Source organism: Haliaeetus albicilla, chromosome 8 (assembly GCF_947461875.1).
Source record: "Haliaeetus albicilla chromosome 8, bHalAlb1.1, whole genome shotgun sequence".
In the NCBI taxonomy this organism is placed as follows: Eukaryota; Metazoa; Chordata; class Aves; order Accipitriformes; family Accipitridae; genus Haliaeetus; species Haliaeetus albicilla.
Window position 1 is genome coordinate 19,239,817 of NC_091490.1, and position 19,370 is coordinate 19,259,186.

The 19,370-nt window shown below is 35.5% G+C and overlaps 1 protein-coding gene across 2 annotated transcripts in view; it reads left to right on the top strand.

The window, feature by feature from the left end:
- Window positions 1–17,973, top strand: part of BTBD8 (BTB domain containing 8) — a 44,280-nt gene extending 26,307 nt beyond the window's left edge. For both annotated transcript variants that reach the window (XM_069789223.1, XM_069789224.1), the window contains exons 13-18: window positions 2,146–2,207; window positions 3,279–3,915; window positions 4,275–4,362; window positions 4,930–5,069; window positions 6,220–8,574; window positions 9,912–17,973. In XM_069789223.1, coding sequence (XP_069645324.1) covers window positions 2,146–2,207; window positions 3,279–3,915; window positions 4,275–4,362; window positions 4,930–5,069; window positions 6,220–8,574; window positions 9,912–10,381 — 3,752 coding nt within the window. In that variant the 3' untranslated portion in view covers window positions 10,382–17,973. The remainder of the gene's footprint in view (window positions 1–2,145; window positions 2,208–3,278; window positions 3,916–4,274; window positions 4,363–4,929; window positions 5,070–6,219; window positions 8,575–9,911) is intronic.
- The last annotated feature ends 1,397 nt before the right edge of the window (window positions 17,974–19,370 follow it).

Below are 19,370 nucleotides of genomic sequence, written 5' to 3' on the forward strand. Positions count from 1 at the left end.
CTTGCATAATGCTTATCTCATGCACTGTGAGTAAATGCAGATAGCTTGAGTTCACAGTTGATTGGTATTGTGATATTGTGTATGCTACTGCAGAGAGCCCCTAAGGAGCTGCATAGTGTTCTCTCCAAATTTTAACAGACAGCACTCCCAAGAAAAAGGAGGTTTTGTTCTGAATGTTTCTTTGTTTTGAAGTACGCAAGTATTCTGAGGATGCGGAACTGATGATGGAGTTCGGGTTATGGTTGAATATTCGCTTTGACAGTACAGTGTTATAAAAGAATGTGTTGAAGGCTTCTCTAAAATCAAATGACTTTTGATTCAAAAGAGAAATAAACATTTTGGTGTCCTTTTTGTTAAAGACATTAGTAGCTAGGATATGATAGTTATAAAATTGTTTATGCCTATAGGTAGATGAAAATTTTATTCTACAGTTACATGCTAAGAGAAGGATGCAGTGACAGTCTTTCTAAGCATGATTTAGGGATGTAGTCAAATAACATTTCACTGCTACTGTATAAAACAGGTTTATGATTTCTTTCTGGATTATAAAATCCTTCAGAAGCTCAGGAGCTGTCTTTAGAAACAAGTGTGTGGGGTTTTTGTGTTTTTTTTTTTTTTTATTTTTATTTGAGGTGTTTTATTTTTAGGATGATCATGTCCTTATTGTAAATAATGTTTAGGCTGCTTTGCACTAGTGCGTTCAATACAAAAAAATATGTAAGACCAAGGTGTGCCTTAGTTGTCCAAAGTCCATCTTGCCAGAAATTGTTTTGTTTTCTTTTAGATTAAATTATAACTCTGAGCTAGCATACATTTTATATGTAAACAGACAGGCTGAAATGTTTGCATAAATTATCTGTTTTTAATTACAGCCAAAATGATTACACAATACTGGTAGACAGATTTTAATCTTCAGGTGAATTATGTCTGGGATAACTTAAATCAACTTTCATCTTAAAGATTTCTGGTGGTGGCTTATCTTCTAGAGGTTTAACCTATATAGAATTAGAAGGCTATAATAGAGGAGGAAACATGCCAAAATAAGACAGATGATATTGTGGGGTTTTTTCATTCACAATGTGTCTTGTGTTTTCTTAGGCACAAGTTTGTATGGATTTTGTCTTAATATATTGGTATGTATTAATGTGCAGAGTCATTGCTAGAAAAAGGATTAGATCCCTGGGGTGCCATTTTCAGCATACCTTTTGTGTGATTTTTACAGACCTATATAAAAATTATTTTTAGTATCTTCAATAAGAATTCAGCAGAATTTTTATTTGTGTTACACATACAAAAAATGTATCCATGTATAAATAGTATGTCACAACATAAGGCACGGAATGCTTAAATTTGTTAATACACTTTTTGAAAACCTTTTTCCAGCTGGAATATTAGTACAAACAAAAATGAAACCTTATCGATTCTGGGTCTGTACAGTGTCTATAAATATCCTTTTTGTATTCTACAAGCGCAATTGATTTAAAGGCTTTATTGAAAAATGCTTCCCTTCCAGAGTAGACCCATCAAAAAAAAAGGGGGGGGGGGCATTCACTGCCTGAAAATTCCACATGACAATCACAGGGATAACTCTCATGACATTATGCTGCATGCTATATAAAGAGGCACTATGATCTTACTGTGTACATTTAGATTTTCTGGCTTTACCACTTTTGAAAACTAATGTAATTTACTTTAATGTAATTAATGTCTTTAAATAGTATAAATAAATATTCTATAAATTACAGTACATCACTTAAAAGTCATTAGTACTCTAAATCTGAAGGTCTCTTTTTTTTGTAAATTGTGTACACTTCCAAAGGTCTCAGTGCACTGCAAGCTTTAAGTGAGCTGAGTTTGGATAAACAAAAGTGTGTCTTACTATGGAAATGGGGAAACAGAACAGCTAAACAATGTGCTTATGGCCATGTGACCTCATTACAGATACCACATTTTTTGTTCTGAGCATAAAACCATGTATTTCCACTTAACATTTGCCATGTCACCAAAATTAGCCTTCCTAGAATAATTATAGGACCCAAAGAACTGCTTTCTGATTTCAGATTATGTTAATTGAGTAGGCTGGATTGTTTTCTGTCTCCCTTCTTTCCTGCTAAATAGTAAAGAAACCACTTGTTTCTTTTACAGCTGCATTTGACAAGGGTGATGACCGAAGACTTGGTAAAAAACCTGTATTCAGTAGTTCTCAGGTAAACATTTATATCCAAACATTAAAAATACTCAGAAGCTTGCAAACAAAATTATTTTCATCATGTGTTTTAAATTAAATATTAATTTCTAGTATTACTTAATGGAACTTGCTTTTAAAAAAATTTTTTTTTTTCATGAACTGTTATTTCTGCAGAATCAGTAATGTCCATTACTGGAAACATCTTAGGACTCAGCCTACGCTCTGCTACATTTTCAAACAGATAATCTCAAATAAAAGACAGGAATTTGTGTTCAGAATCTCACATTCCCCTGTTGCTACGTAATGAATCTGATCTGTTTCCCAGAGCAAATGGTTTGCTACTGAGCTAATGAATCTCTGCTATTATCACAAGCCACCACAGCACTGAGTCTGTTACGCTCCCTGCCCTGAAAAAATATTTTTCAGTGTCCTCAACAACTCTTCTACAGAGACTCACACTCAAAACTACATTACTATTTGGTAGAAAAACAGTATGGGTTTGACATGATTTGATGGTCTTGGATATGTTGCAATGACACTGGTATCTCAAAGTTTCCATTTCATGCATTTAATTCTCGATGTTTCAGTTTATATCTTTACCTGAGAGAGAGAATAAATGTTGTCATTTATCTGGTGGGTACACTAATGGTAATGGTTAAAAACATCACATGTATTATAAATTAATTTGGGGGGGTTTGTTTGTAATAATTCATATTCTTTATTCCTCTTTGGAAAATATGCACATATAACTCATCAGCAGACACTAATAATATAAATAAATATTACAGAGTAATTTGTCCAAAGGAAAAGTGAAACTCTACTTAGATATTTCTATATCCTCCATATAGAGCAGTATTTCACATGAGATTTACTAGGCATTTTAGTTATTTCTGGTACTTTTATATGTTTGAAAGCCAGAAGTCTGAGCTAAAATTTTTTTTTTTTTTTAATTTATGCTGAATCTTGTTGCTTTGGATTCGTGTACTACTTTAAAAGTAGCTGTGTTTCAGAAATGAAAGATTATGGATAGATTTTATAAATGTCTTCTGTTTTGTGTTTGGTTTTTTTTCCCTGATGCTTTTTTTTCTAGCTAAACAAATCTATTACCGAATCTGTTGTTATAAGGAATACTTCCTGGACAGAACACAGCAAGAAAGATTGCTGGGGAGATTCTTCCACTAATCAGGATAAAATGAAATCTGATGGATTAGGAGCATCTGGACATACGTCCAGCACCAACAGAAACACTGTTAATAAGGCTTCAAAGCATGAGGATGTTAAAGGGAAAGATGGCAAAAAAATGGTTTCGAAGATTACTAAGGATTCAAAACCTGGGGAAAAAGCCTCTTCACCAAAGGCTAGAGCTGTTATAAAGACAAAAATAGAAAATAATGGAAATGTGAAGGCTGAAAGCATGCTTACCAAGCAAGATATAGAAAAGACATCATCTGCAAGTGGACAAAAAAATTCCGGAAGTGGCAAAGGACTAAAGAACCATGAAGGAAAAATTGCAGGTGCCAGACCTAAAGTGCTGACAGTAACATCAAGCGTGCAGATCAAAACAAAACCGTTGAAAAAACCTACAGGGAAGGAATCTCCCTCCTTAGTGACTGTTGCAGGAACTTCCAGCAAGTCAGCAAACTCAAACATAGATATCCAGACTGCCAGTGAACAGGCAGAGGAACTCAAAGAGGATAAACTGGTAGAGGAAGGGAAAAAACAGACTGGTAATTTTTTTTTATTCTTTTTTTCTTTTTTTTTTTTTTTTTTTTTTTTTTAAACATTTGTCCCAGGCTGGTCATACACTGAAAGCCAGCCTGGGAAGCTTTAAAAAAATCTATAGATGGATGAGAGTCACCTTCTTCCCCTGTAAATGAATATTAACTTCAGATAAGAATATTACATTTCTCCTCTATTAACTGACTTAATTTTATTATCAACTGATAGCCATATAAAATGGTAAAAGTTTTACAAGTTTAGCATCTATGTTGTTTTCAATAGCCCATCTTCATATATTATAATTTTTTCAGTACTTATATGCAATGCCTTTCCCCTTATAATTAACTTTGAATTTACTTTACAATAGTAAAAACAAAGCCATCTGTGAAGACACCAAATGGAGTCGCTAACAAAAAAAAAAAGACTGAGCTTGAGGCTAATGTCACAACAAGCAGGTATGTTACAAACCAATATGCTGTGTTACATGTATGTATGTGTGTGTGTATATATGTTTGTGAAAAAAGTTTCAGGTGAACTGTTAAACTTACTGTTAAGTCAACATGTTCTTTTTAATCTGAGAACGGTTGTCTATTACATGTTATTAGCAAAACAATTTGAGTTAGATATTGGAAACATTGCTGTAAAGATAAAATTGGTTTGGCTTTTGTGTTTGATTGTTCCATGAGAATAATTTTAAAATTGTTATACGTCATTCAGAATTCTGCATACTGGAACAGTTAATTACTACACAAGGTGTTGTAAACTTACTTTAAACTTTCTGGGATAGCTTAGATTAAATTGGACAGGAAGACAGCTGAAGCACTGTGAAATTGTGAAATGGGTCATTTACAAAAATACATACATACATACAGGTTTTATTTTCAGAAAGTATACCTTTTAGGTTGCATTTTCAATGTTTATATATGTATGCATATTAAAACACATATATTGCTTGTTTAAATGTAATTAAACATTGCCAAATCTTAAGCTTGGAAATAATGGATATAGTAATTTCTTTGCAGTCTGACAAAAAAATCAACTGGAAAAGGGTGTAATGAACAAAATGTACAAGCTGTTCTGAAGAAAAAAGTGAATGTGAGTAGCAATTCTGCAGCACAGCAAAAGGCTCAAAACACACCTACCAATTCTCCCAAGAACCAAGGTAAAGTTTCGTACCACAATGAAATGGTCTGCCATTGTTATGCAAATCTTTGTCTTTTTTTCTTTTTTTTTTTTTTCTTTTTTCATGCAAGCATTTGGCAAAATCTACAGAACAATTCTGTTTGTTTTCCATATTTCACTTTTGGTGACAATCCTAAACTGTAAAATGCAAATGAATGTGTGTCAACTTCAAAATATTTAAAAGATGGTCTTCACTGCCAGTTGTTTTCTTCGCCTTGTTTAATCTGCTTTGCAGAGTCTTTTATTTGCTGATCCCCTGCACTTCTGCACTTGGAACCATGACTGAATTCAATAGAAATTCTGTAGGTCAAGCATTTATAATATGCATCAAAGATCTGGACTGCAGACTCCTTTATGAACTGTTAGCTCATACCTCCCTTTTTTTGGTGATCCCCCCTAGCAGTAGTACTACTGTTACTGACCTACCCCACAAAGGAACACTTGATTTCAACAGCTATTTATATCAAGTGTGGGAAATGACATTGTAGACCACAGACAGGAAACCCTGCTTTTTAAAGATACAAAGTGTTAAGGATGGAGCTCTCTTTAATCCCATTTGGACTTGGCAGTTACTGGGGGGGGAGAAAAAATATTCAAGTTACATTATCTTAAATGCATTATGGTACAGAAAACACAGGTCCTGTCAATTTGTGGTCATTAAAGATATGGCAGTATTTTCTGACTGAGCAGGGACATTAATTCTGGTATTCTAATCCCATTATAACTAATGTAATTATTTTCTGCCTAGTTTCATTTCCTCTACAATATAAATTGAATACAGTACTCATCACTTCCTGTGCTAAGCTGCTGTGCAGTGCTTCTATGCACTACTAGATAGCTGCTGCTTTCTACTCCAGTCATTACTACTTCGGTTACAGGCTGAGGTAATTCCTTTACGTATAGTCTATGAAGTGCTTTAGTTTTAAAGATGGCAGGTAAATGCAAGATGGTATTTTTGTCTACTATTTAAGATATCAATTCTTAATTCTTTAACAAGCCTTAAATCCCTAAGTTACATAAAAAGTTGAGTAACTTGCTTCTCAACATAAACAAACACTAACATAAATTTGGTGAATATACTTTGACTAGCATATACAACCTTTATAGTCTTTTTTTTTACTGTTTGTCAGGACCTCAGGGAGAATCACCAAATTCACTGAAATCAGGAATGTCTCCAAAACATAATGAAGAAAAGAATGTGTTGCAACATCTGGTTCAGACAACACTCCCAGAAAAACATCCTTCAGCCAAGAAGAGGAGCATTAAGCAGTCACAAACACCTGTAGCAAAAGCCACCGCAAAAGTAACACCTAAAACTTTGGTTCCGTCAAAGCATGCCGAGATGATGAATAACAAAGACCCAAAACCAAAAATGGCTGGGCAATCTGTATTAAAATCTCAGTCCTCTGCCCAAAAATATTCAAGGAGTGAATCTCCTGTTGTCCAGAAGAATGTGCACACCTCTGAGCACAGAAATTCAGGACAGAAACTTGAAAAAAACATGGCTGATGCTGTGGCAGGTCAGCTTCATGACAGTAATGAATGCTATTCTGCAAAGCAAAGTGAATCTTTAACATCTGGGATGGAAAGTAGCAATGAAGATAAACTGCTGGCATCCTGTCAACCCAATAAACAAAAATTATCAGATCCTTCTGAAAACATGGAATACAAAATACAATCCGAATCTTCTTCTCCTCTAATTACAGAAGAAACTATTTCTAAACTGCACATTTCACTGCAAAATGAAATGGAAGCAAGACAAATCTGTGGAGGTCAGACTGGAATTAAACAGATTGAAGATACAGAGAAAGATGATAATGCAGCTGAATTTCACTGTCATGCACAGTCTTCCAGTGATGGATACTCAGACTTTTCCAAGGAAACGAATCAAAAGGCTACTGCTTCAGGAGAACTGGTGAAACATTCAAAAGCAACTGAAGTCTGTACTAAGCAAAGTAATAAATTAAACTCTGAAACAGACCTTAACTACAGTGAAAATGCTTTACCAAGCTTTTCCAGAACGATAACCAATAAAGAGGATGAGACATCTCCTCAGATTCATATGGAGGGATTTCTTACAGCTGACGAGCTGCATGATACATCAGCCTTGACTGAATACAAATCAGTTACAGCAGATTTAGATGATGTTTCGGAATGTTCTACAGAACAAATAACAGAAAAATGTTCACCTAGTTACACAGAGCCTATAGATCCTACAGAAATGCCAGAAAACCAAGAAAATGCAGAAATTCCCTTTGTGGACCACTGGAGTACTGGTGCACTAGATCCAAAAGAGAGTCCTGAGTCAGATACTGGCAGTGCAACCACATCCTCTGATGATATAAAACCAAGATCAGAAGATTATGATGCTGGAGGCTCTCAGGATGATGAAGGATCCAATGAAAGAGGCATTTCTAAATGCAGCACTATGTTATGCCACGATTTTCTTGGAAGAAGCAGCAGTGACACAAGTACACCTGAGGAATTAAAAATTTATGACAGCAGCCTAAGAATAGAAGTGAAAATGAAAAAAGAGGGTTCTGATCTCTTCCGTGTTAATTCAACGAGTGATGATGAAATACCAAGAAAAAGACCCGAAATCTGGTCCCATCAAGAAAGTGCAAGGACCAGTACTAGAGAAAGCAAAAGTTCTACTTTTGGTAATGCACAGTTTACTCAGGAAGCAGACCAAGTTTCTTCTTCTGCTGATGAAACAGAAGATGACAGATCTGAAGCAGAGAATGTTGCAGAAAACTTTCCTCCATCAAATGTTCCTACTCAACAGTTCCAAGGAATTGATAATTTAGCTTTTGAAGATGCAACAGAAAATGATACTGCAAGTCAAGAGTTTTCTAAAACTAAAAATTTCAAACGTTCTGTTTTACTTTCAGTAGATGAATGCGAAGAATTGGGATCTGATGATAAAGTGGAAACTCACGCTTCACATCAGCATTCAATAGATTCTCTTACTCCTTCAGAAGTATTTGACAGTGTTTCTCAAGAGCACCATGGAAAGACTTTTTATTCAAGATACTCACTGGAAATTGAAGATGGATTCCTAGACTGCAAACAGCATAAGGATAGAGACAATAGATCAGGTAAAGCTGAAAGTTCTCTCCTACATCTTTATGGCACTGAAATCCCAGGGAAGGAGAATCAAGGTGCTTCAATGACTGAACAAAATTGCCCAGAGAAAGTATATTCAGCAGCTAGTCCATGTACAGGAGAAGAACAAAAAGTAAATACGAAGAACGAGGTGGCTAGTGAATTTCACCAGTGCAATAAATACTTAGACAATGATGCAAAATCTCAAGAAAGACCATGTCATTTGGATCTTCATCAGAGAGAAACTAATTCTGATGTGCAGAAGAGCAGCTCTGCAAAACCTGTAGAAGCCAGTAAGAATCAGATACTGACTCAGGAAGGTCAAGTGAGAGACAGTCAACCAGCAACTACTGAATGCGCTAATACTGATTTACTTCCAGGTAATGTACAGAAATAGAAACATTCAGTCATTCAAAAACAAAGTAATAGGGAAAGCTTTGGCAATTTGTCTGGGATTGAATCCTGAACTGAAGTAATTTTGGCTGAAACTATATTAAATTTAAATATTTTTAAGTATTTCACTTGGGTAGAGAATGCTTGTCCGTTTGAAATATCCGTCAATACCCTGCTGTTCAATGAGAAACTTCACTACAAGAGATTTTATGTAATGCTAAAAGAAAGATTGGATGCAGTTGTCTGTACTTCAGTTATTTTTGATCCAATCTAACATTGACAGCATCAGCTTTTGATGGAATCTTAGTATTTGTTTTGTCTGCTTGACAACATATAGTATGTCTGAATGGGATGTGCAATAACTAAAGTAAAAACCTTAACTAAAGCGCACTGAACTGTTTACCTAAACAGCTATATGCATTATTGTTGTATTTATTTATTTATATATTATACACAAACTTGGATCCTTCTCCCACTGAATATAACTGAATATTTGCCATATACATCAGTGGGAGCAGGTTTGAACTCTGATTTAGAGCTGATATGTCTAAAATTCTAAATTTTACCAGTAAAAGCTTATTTCCTAAAACAGAGATTATACTTAGAACTAATGCTTATATACAGAGAAGTTCTAACTTGTTTCATGTAGTTAGATAACTACTTGTCTAGTTTTGTGTTTTGTCTTCTTTATACCAATAATTCAGTCTGTTTTATCCCATCAAAAATATACAATAGTGTTGATTACAACTATTGTGTATTCAAGAGTAATGAAATGCTGATGATGATCTATGTTCAGCCAGACCACAGAACAAGAAGACATTAAAAGTTGTACTATTTTATTTTAAGTTTGCTTGCCCTTGCCTGCAGCTGCCCTTGCATGTGCAATTTAGAAATAAGCCTGTGGATAAACAATTTTGTTTTTAATTCTCTTCTAAGCTGGCATAGCTTAAGTCACCATTCAGTAATCATTCTCTATTAATTCCCTCCATGCACCTCCTGGTCTAAATTTAATTTATGTAGTAAATGAGAAATTTCATGTGCATTAAGTGTATATTTACATTGTCATTTTCTGTATCAGAAACTTAATTATGGAGGTTATTGTTAATTACCAGTGGTGATTGCTGCTTTAATTTATAAATCATACTTTGTTTTTTACATAGGAAATAAATGCCTCAAATTTTGTCAATTTTGTATAACCCTTCACCCCCCCTTTTTTAACCTGGTTGGATTGTCCTTCCTGAATGAGTTAAATTTTGCTCTACACAGCCCTGAGGGGAGGATCATCTGCAATTTTTACATTGTACAGTATTGTGAATTATTTCAGGAGACATAGATGATTATGACACAATGGCACAAACCTGCATGTATGAGCATCGGCCTTCAAAAACCCTTTCTCCAATATATGAGATGGATGTTGGAGAAGCAATTGAGCAGAGGATGGATTCAGAAACAGCAGTTCTAGATGTGGATTTTGAAGATCAGCAGTTTGCAGAACAGGACTGGACTCTTCTCAGGCAATTGTTATCTGAGCAGGACTCAAATATAGGTTTCAAAAACTCTGTTCCTGAAGACCTTAACTTAGCACAATGTCTTATCAATCAGACACTGTTTCTGGCACGAGATGGTTCGAATCCTCAGGGTACATCACAAGTTGACACATTCAGTAGGTGGACTGAACTAATGTCTCCACTTGATGATTCTTCAGCAAGCATTACAGTGGCAAGCTTTTCATCTGAAGACTGTTCGTCCCCTCAAGGGGAATGGACAATTCTTGAACTCGAAACCCATCATTAAGGTGATCAACTGTTTGCAGCTGAACTCCAACCCATTCCCCAAATCTATTTTTGATGAGTTGTTTCCAAACAGTAATGAAATACTGCATCAGTCAAGAACAAGCAATTCTTGATACTGAGGCAATCTTTCTGATATAATGAGGTAAATACGTTAATTTATAATCTAGATTTAATCACAAGTACAAGAATTTTTCAAGACTTACATGTCTGTCTTTTCTAAAAATGAACTTTGAGCATGTATTTTCTAGAATTGTTAGAAAAATTAGATGACATGAAAGAAAAATCTCAGTTTCCACTCTCCCTTTTATCTTCCTTTCTGACATTTAATACTCTCATTGAGCAAGAATTTAAAGATGACTGCACAATTAGTAGAGCTATTGCCCTCTCTTCTTTCCCCATCTCTATACGGTGACTTCATTTTACAACAATAAAGATTCACAATGGTTGTGTTGAAAGGTGATGTGTGCCAACACTGCTTTAAATGATGGAAATACATACTTACATTCAAAGAAAACGTTTCAATATGAATTTGCCTTGGGCCTGATTAATATGAGCAGCTTGTTTCATCTGTTTCTTCCAGATTTGATTTTTGTATTTGGTTTGTTTTGTTTAGAATTTTCCAATAAATTTTTTAAATTGTCTTTCCTTTAAGTATAAGACTTCTGAGGGTCTGTGCTATAGGAAAAGCACTGTTTCTTTCTTGGAAATGCACATATTTAAGTAAATATTTTTAATGGCATAGTGCATGAATTCAGAGGAGTTGATAGAATGCTGCTCCTGTTCTAAAAAACAGTATGTCTGATATCTCCAGAAGTATATCTCAGTCTGAAGTCATGGTCAGTGTTACATTAGAAGTCTGATGTTGACTAGAATTGCCTTCAGGCTTCAATTCATTATACTTGCACCCTTCTGATGCTGTCTGAGGCATAGCAAGATTCTCAGGAATTTTGTTTTGTTTGTTCTCATAGATGCTACATTTTTGGAGGGGTAATGGGATTCTTGCATCTTCATTAATACCTCTGGTGTAGCTTTTATATTGAGACTAAATGTCAACATAACTATTCTTCTGACTAAGAGTGAAATAGGATATATTCAGTAGTGCTCATTATGCTGCTTTTGGCTATTAATTTGGGTGTGGATACGACTGTTTATTGTCTTTTCTGATCTGATGGGGGAGGAAGGGAGTAAGAAACTATTTGTAATTCTTACCAAGTCAAGCTCCTCCTGAAACATATAGGGTTTTTTCCCTGTAAAGGTTAGGCTCTCTAAGATATCTGCATTATGGAAATAGTAAGGCTTGTCTTTCACACAGCTTAAAATCTAAACAGGAGGTATTTTACCATCTCTTAGTCATTAACAGAAGTGCCTTCAGAGGTGGGTGCCATATGGCAGTAAAAGGCTCCTAACAGGTGGGGGTTTGTGTTAAAACTATTTAAGATAAGAGCACAACTTAAGCTGACTGTAACCACTGATAATATGGTCAGTTTTGCAAGCTTTTGCACAATTCCAACAGTGCACCTTGATTTTCTTTAGAAGCTTCATTTCTTTTTATCCATAGTCAGAAACTCTTCAGTTCTGTGGAAGTATGAAGGTGCCCCAGCATATGACTAAACAAGTTACAGCTTGTCTTATCTTTGGACTTGACATAATAAAGAGCTCTGAGGCAAAATAGTTTATCTACAAAGCCACTTTGTTGAACTTCTGATACAGAAGTGATGTTTTATTTTCCCAAAAATAAATGGAGGAAGAATTTTATGTCATTCTTTAATATCAAGGCAGGAAAAAAAAAGAAAAGCCTTCCTTTCTCTCTGTGTCAATGCAGAAGCAGGACTCTAAATTCAGGGAAGGAAGATGTTCAGTCTCATAATAAAAATCTTTCCCCTAGTCTTTTAGCTTTTAGCAACATAAATAGTTTGAGATATTATAATTCAAAATATTTTAAATGTAATATGCTGTATTTACCGCAGTCTTCATATTGAGGGAGTTAGAAGAACCTTTAAAAGCATAAATCATCAAGAAAACCTCTTTTTCACCTTCAAGTTTACAAGGTATAGCGATAGTGGATAATCTTTTGGATAACTGAAAGAAGTATAGTATTAGCCATAGTAAAAGATGAAACTCTATAGAAGCTCTCACAGAAGGCTTGAGGAATGGTGTTTTCTCAATTTCTATGTAAGAGACTAAAGTAAAAGTTATTTACAACAAAGTTTAATCAACTTTAAAATCCTGATGATGTTCTGGTAGTGGGCATTCACATGTTAAACAACATCACATCATGGAAAGGAGAAGGTAAAAGATTAGGAAAAGTAACAGAAAGCAAAAGAAGGCTTCCTTTTGTCTATTTTTTGCTTTACCCAGATTTTTAACTTCTTACTGAATTGAAAAAGTAACACTGAAAAGTGGCACACAAAGTTCCATGTTTGTCATGTGAAATAAAATCATATATAGGGGTTTTTTAATTGTTTACTTTTCCAGTTGTATGAAAATTTAATTAGCTTCTCTCTTCAAGTCCCCAATGATGTTGTTGCAATTCTGTTAATAGTTTTGCAGTAGACCAGTGATTAAGATTTGGTGTATTGTTCAGCTGGTACGTATGCAGCCATAGAATTCAGCTTCACACAGCCAAATAGTCTCTGTAGAAATAGCAGGAATAGAAAGCGGTGTTGGTTTTAATTCGTGTTACCAGAGTGCCTGTGAGGCTTAATCAGCCCAGCATCCCACTGGCTAGACATTGTACAAACACAGAACAAAACCAAAGACTTCCCACAGAGTGGTTATAATCCAAGTTAAGACAAAAGACAAAAAAAAGAAAGGATGGAAAAGTAAAATGAGAGTGTCAATATTTGTTTAGCTGATTAGCAATGGTTTCAGCACACCATCAGTTTAAATATTGTCATTTTTTTCTTCTGTATGCATTACAAGAAGGGGAAAGCAGAGGGTGAGATTTGGAGGGTGGGTAATAAGGGAGCTGTAAGAATCTATATTCCTGACCAGCCCTGTGCGCCATCTAAACTCTGCTCCTGTTTGACCTTGTTTAGTAGTCCCTCCTTATTCAGGAGGATGTTCAAACTTCAAGCAAGTGTAGGTGGCTATCTGTTTAATAGTATCAGTCATCTGAGTTCTCTGGAATCCTGCTCATGCTTCCTGACAGTGATTTTGCCAGTGTATTGGCCTCTTGTCTAAAACATGAGAGAATGGACAAAGGTTTGTTTGAAAACTTCATATATAAACAACCAAAAGCTAGTGTCATGGGCTGCAAGTCAATAGTGATTAAGAGGTCCTGAGTGACCTCTAAAGTAAGGCAAGGTATATATATCTGATGAAACAGTGAAGAAACTAAAGAAAAAGATGGCATAGTCAAAATAATGTTTAAGAATTTACCTTTGCAGTGGTATTTTGAATGAGTAAGAGCAGTAAAATTGCTTTGTCAAAGCCTGAGAAGACAATGTTGCAGTCAACAGGTGATACTGACAGCTTACATGAGACTGTTATGTGAATGGGTAAAGATGTCTGTATCCTACAGGTAGTAAAAAGAAATTTAGTGAAATATCAGTGAAATTTAGAGAAGACCCAGAAATCAGAGTTTAAGATAATGACCCTGGTTTTGCCTACCTTGAATGACATGTTATGAAAGTGAAAAATAAGGAGGGATGTTTTATGTGTAAGGATGCATTAAGTTTAAAATAGGCTAGACCTCCAAAGGGTGATGTCACTAGGCATAATTACCTTTTTTGCCTGGAAAATTAAGAGTCTAGTCTAGAATGGAGAAGCCATTCTGCAGGTTTTTCACATATAGATGCTAGCTAAAATAGTATTTGTGGAATAAATCACCAAAAGACCTTTTGTGGAGGGAAAAGATGAGGAAATGGAGGCCCAAATACTTGGAACCTTACAGGAAACTGAGGAAAGTGGAGGTTCTTCCAAATGATCTCCTCAAAAAAACCAAGTAGGGAAGCAAAGGACATAAAGACGGTGACAGGAGTCAAATGAAGATGACAGGATATAAGGAAAAATGCACTATATTTGGCTTCACTGAATATGGCCCACAAGAAGATGAGTATAAAATAGCAGTTTTGAGACTGGTTAAGAACATGTTCTTAGGGACTGTGATCAAAATGAGATATTGGCTTCCTCAGAATGAAAGGCAGACAGATGCCTGTTTGGTAGAGTATGACAGAATTACAGGAAGGAAACTGAGCTTAGTCATTAAGAGACAGGGAACAGTTAGAAAAGCATGTCAGTTAGTTAACAATACATTTTGGTTTGTTTTTTAAAGGCATAAGGTTATACCATATTTATATACTGTGGCAAAAGAGATGAGGAGACAGACCTAAAGTGAAGATCAAGAGAGATTAAGTATGCATGAAATGAGATCAGCAGGCAGTCTGGGCTGCTACCACAAGTGATCAGATAAGAGCGTAAGAAAAAACAAACATCTGCTTTTATGATAGGGGTAGTGGAAAGGACACTCCATATATTCATCATTTTTCCTCTTAGAAAAACTTGCTGTAGAATAATAAAATTACAGAAAAATTGCAGAAAACCCATGGAACTACAGAAAAACACAGGCTTGAAGGGACCTTCAAAGGTCTCTAGTCTAACCTGCTAAAAGCAGGGGGTAAGTTCAAAGTTAGATCAGGTTATTAGGGCCTTATCAAGGTCCATAGCACGTAAAACAGTAATAAAGTCAGCAGGCAGGAACACGGTGCTCACGGGAAATAGTTATTTGAGATAAAAATATTCTCATTCTAATAAAACTACTTTGGCATTGTTGGAAAAGATTAGTAATGAAGTACAAGGAATATGGCTTGCTTAGCAATATTTTTAAGTTCTGGATGATATGTGACTGAACTGTACACGTTTAATAATCTTATTCCACACTTTTTAAGGTTTTAAATTATTTCAAAGTTACACTGAATTTTTGAGTTTGCAAATTTTATTATTATTTTGGAGGAACTAGTGGGCGAGAGAACTTCCCATATTTCTCACAAAGACTGTCCATAGGATCTGTTCCCCTAGCATTGTCTATCTCAGTTTCTTTCAGGGAATATGTACAAGAAAAATTAAGGCACCTGTTCTAGGTACAGATTGTAGGAGACTATTTTAAAACTTTGAATATATATTATTGCCATCTGGAAAATAATTAGCAGCATGCTTATTGCACTTTGCTCCAGAAAATCTAAACCTCTGCATGAAGGAATTACGAACTGCTATCATGTGTTCATCTGTTGCTCAGAACAAAGACATTTAAGAAGTCATTATTTTGCTTCCACTAATGTCAAAAGAAAAACTCCTGTTGACCTCAGCTGAAGCAGGTTCAGGGCTTACCTATATTAAATGCATGTACTAGAAATGCTATTTTTCCAATATGTCTATTTCATAGTTTTCTAGTTTTACTCTACTAATAACATTGTACAATTGTAGACATGACAAATTGCAGCTAGAAAGACTTCAATTTAGGAGTCATAATTGTATGCATTCTGTTAATATTTCATGACTGGGATGATTTAACATTTGTACGTTGATAGATTATATTCTTGCCGGGACGACACAGGAATTGAGGACAAAAGACAGAATGAGAAGTAGCAGCTTTGTTAAAATGGATGATTCCATGCAAATGGGCTTTTAGATTTGAAATCCAGTATAATTAGAAGCATTCATCTCTTGCAGAAAAATCCATACTGGTTTTCAGCCCTATCTCTTGAACACAAGCTATATATGCTATTTTGGAAAAATAAGCTTTAATGTGTGCAATTTTGCAAAAAAATTACAGCTCAAATCTATTCTTTGGCTAATTTAAAACCAAGCTTCCTATTGACAACTACTATGCATGTTTAAGGAAACTAAACCTATAACAGAGGAAAGTGATTTATATAAAAAGTGGCTATCAGTTGGGGAAAAATACTGGGTTTGGTAATATTTCTTTTTTTTACCTTTGGTAACTAGTAACTGAAGAAGCTATACAGTCCATGCATGCACACACACCTGTTTATTTCTTGCATTTGACCCTCCTTTTATACTTTGCTTTGCAATCAATACTGTGTGGTCAGTTAGGCCACAGTTCTGCAAACATGGGAACAAATCCACTCAAACATTTGTAGATTGGCTTTCAGGTTAACATTCACTTTTCAGAAAGGGTAATAGAACTGGCACTGGGGGCAGGCACTGTGCATACTTGTGGTTTCATTTGGTAGTCAATGAGGTTCTAATCCGGATGAACCATCTGCACACAGTTAAAGTATGAAATAATAACAGAATTCCATTAAGTTGCTTCCCTGTTCTTGATTTATCACTGAAGTTCCCAGCTCAGAAGACTGTTCCATTAGAGAAATCAAAGTCCTAAAAAGTCTAACTTTTTGCATTACATGCAACAAAAGATCTTTCACTATTGCACAGTAAAATATGAATACTGATCAGATCTTCAGTAACTGAAGCCTCAGTATTTGGGGGGGGTTGACTCAGTAACTAGATATATTTAACAAGGACATTGATGGTCAAAATAGGTTTTGTATGTTAACAGAAGATGACTTAACAGAATTAGAGTAAGTGCATATTCTGGTGAACCTGAACAGAGGCTCACGTGCAAATTTGGGGACTGAGCCCAGGTAGTAAAAAAAGTGGTATAAAACCCATCAGGTTTTATATTTATGAATGCAAGTAAAAGTGACTTGGCTTTTTCTCAACTCCCACTGAAATAAGTGAGCGGTATCCAATCTACATTTATAAAAAATCAGGATATTTTTAAGTGTCTGAACAGAAAGACTGGTAACCCGAGTAAAAATTTTGGCTCATATAACTTACTTTCTAACTGTATGAGCCAGTTTTGAGACTGATCTCACCAAATTACTTTAATCTACAGCATCCTCATTTATGTAATCCTTATTTAGTCATTTGTGTGATTTTCTTACACTTGTGTTTAATGGAATCATTTTAGTTCTTCACTTCTTTTTTTATAACCCTCTTTTGAGTGTGGCATGGCATCCTGTCTCTCAGTAGAATTATATCAATGTGCTTAAGATCAGTATAAATAGGACAAACCGTATGTACATGCCAGATTCAGTGTAGGTAGCATAAAAACTTTTTGTTACCTTCATAGAATGAGGTAATTTTCATGTGTGTCAACATGAGACCCACCTATAAGTCAAACCTCCTACCTGTAACAAAATGTCCTCCTCTATCTTTGTGGTAGAGAAGGAAACTTCAATCTCTACTTTCTGGATTATCGTGTTCTAGTAATCAAGATAATTCCTATATATGTGTAACAGGATGCATCTGGAGAAAAGTTTGAGTCACTACCTGTAGTCCATGGCTTTATAGTCCTAGAATATTTTGACCACTCAGCATTTGGGAGGGTGTTAAGCTCTCAAACTGAATGCTTGCATGTTTTCCACCTGCTTGCTTTTCAAACCCAGATAATTAGCTGGGGCCCAAGTAACCATATTTCCAAATGACTCCTTGTGAACATGGTCTTCTGTTTCCAGAATCTCTGTACAGTTACATAGTCCCACAAGCTTTCTTCTCCATGCTACATACTGAAGATTCTTAGTTGATTTCTGTATGACAGAAAACAATAAATCCTATGTGTAACTTAAACATTGAGTCATTGTACTTCATTGAACTTGTGGACTGCTGCTATCAATTTTTATCTGTGCTCCGTAAATTGCAAAGTAAGCGTTACTTTCCTCTTCTATCTGTTTAGTGGACCTTCACTCCTTTTTCTCCTCTAAACAGAAAAAGCTACTTTTTCTTGGATCATGTCATCAGAGAACAAGACAGGTGATGTGTGTGAAGATGAACAATCAGTTCTCACGTAAAAATCTATAGAAAAGGAAGATACCTATGTAACTGCCCTACAAAATCAAAAAATGGTGCTGATTTAGAACATAATGGGATATGGCCCAGGAGAGTGCAGAGAAACACTAATTTGATGAAAGATTTTGCCTTGTCATAAATTAGTTATTCATGCAAATGCTTAAGCCATTATCTTCATCATATGGGAGTATTAATCCCAAGATCCTTCTGTTCCTGCCTAAATGGGGTTCTCTGCTCTGCTCCCAGAAGTTATTTGATACGCTACCAGACACAGACCTATTCTTTCCCTCTCCTGCAGCTTCACCTGTATGTGAAATGCACCATGTAGGTATGTGGAAAAGGAATGTTTTGAGATTTAAAGCTAAGACTAGCAAAATGTCAGAAACTGTCACAGCAGAGATAACTGTAATAAATTTAGCTCATCAGGTAGCACAGGATCCCTCAAAGTCACTTTTTGGAAGGGAAACTACTGGGGAGAAGAATGCTCTGAAGAATTATGCGATCCAGAAAAACCTGTTTTCTTCGAGTCCAAGCTCTATTTCATTAGCCTTCTGACATTAGGCTGGTAAAAAGAGAAGGCCAAGTCACACAGTGAGATTCAGACTCAAATGGCATTGCAAAACAACCTACTACCAAAATTGTCCCTTAAGCAGTTCCTAGCCCAGGGGTTCAGCATGTCCCATTGCATAAGACTTGGACCAGACAAGCGTTAGGCTGGGGTGGCTCTTACACAGGAGGCGGTGGGGTCTGTTCCCCTCAGAAGTTTCTAACTCAGAAAGAGTCTTATTTTTATTTCAAATGTGAACTATTGTCAAATGTAATGACAGGCAGAAATATATTCAATTAAGTTTCCAGTGTAACTTTTTGTCAACTGAAATTAAGATACACAAAATTTACCCATTAAAATGTAACAAGTGGAGTCAAAATACTGACAGGAAGCAGTTTCTGTTAAGGTTTTGGGTTTTCTCATTGTCCCACACTTATCCATCATTGTACTTTGATGCCTCTGAAGTGGGTATTTTGACTTGGGGGGTAGGGAGTGTCCAACTTCATGTATGATAAATGTCTATCAGGGAAAGAGGCATCTGCTGGTATCCCAGGAACCTAAATCCAGTGTTTAAATTTATCTGTAAATTGTTTCTTTAAAACCTATTATGTACCATACATTTCTAACAGTA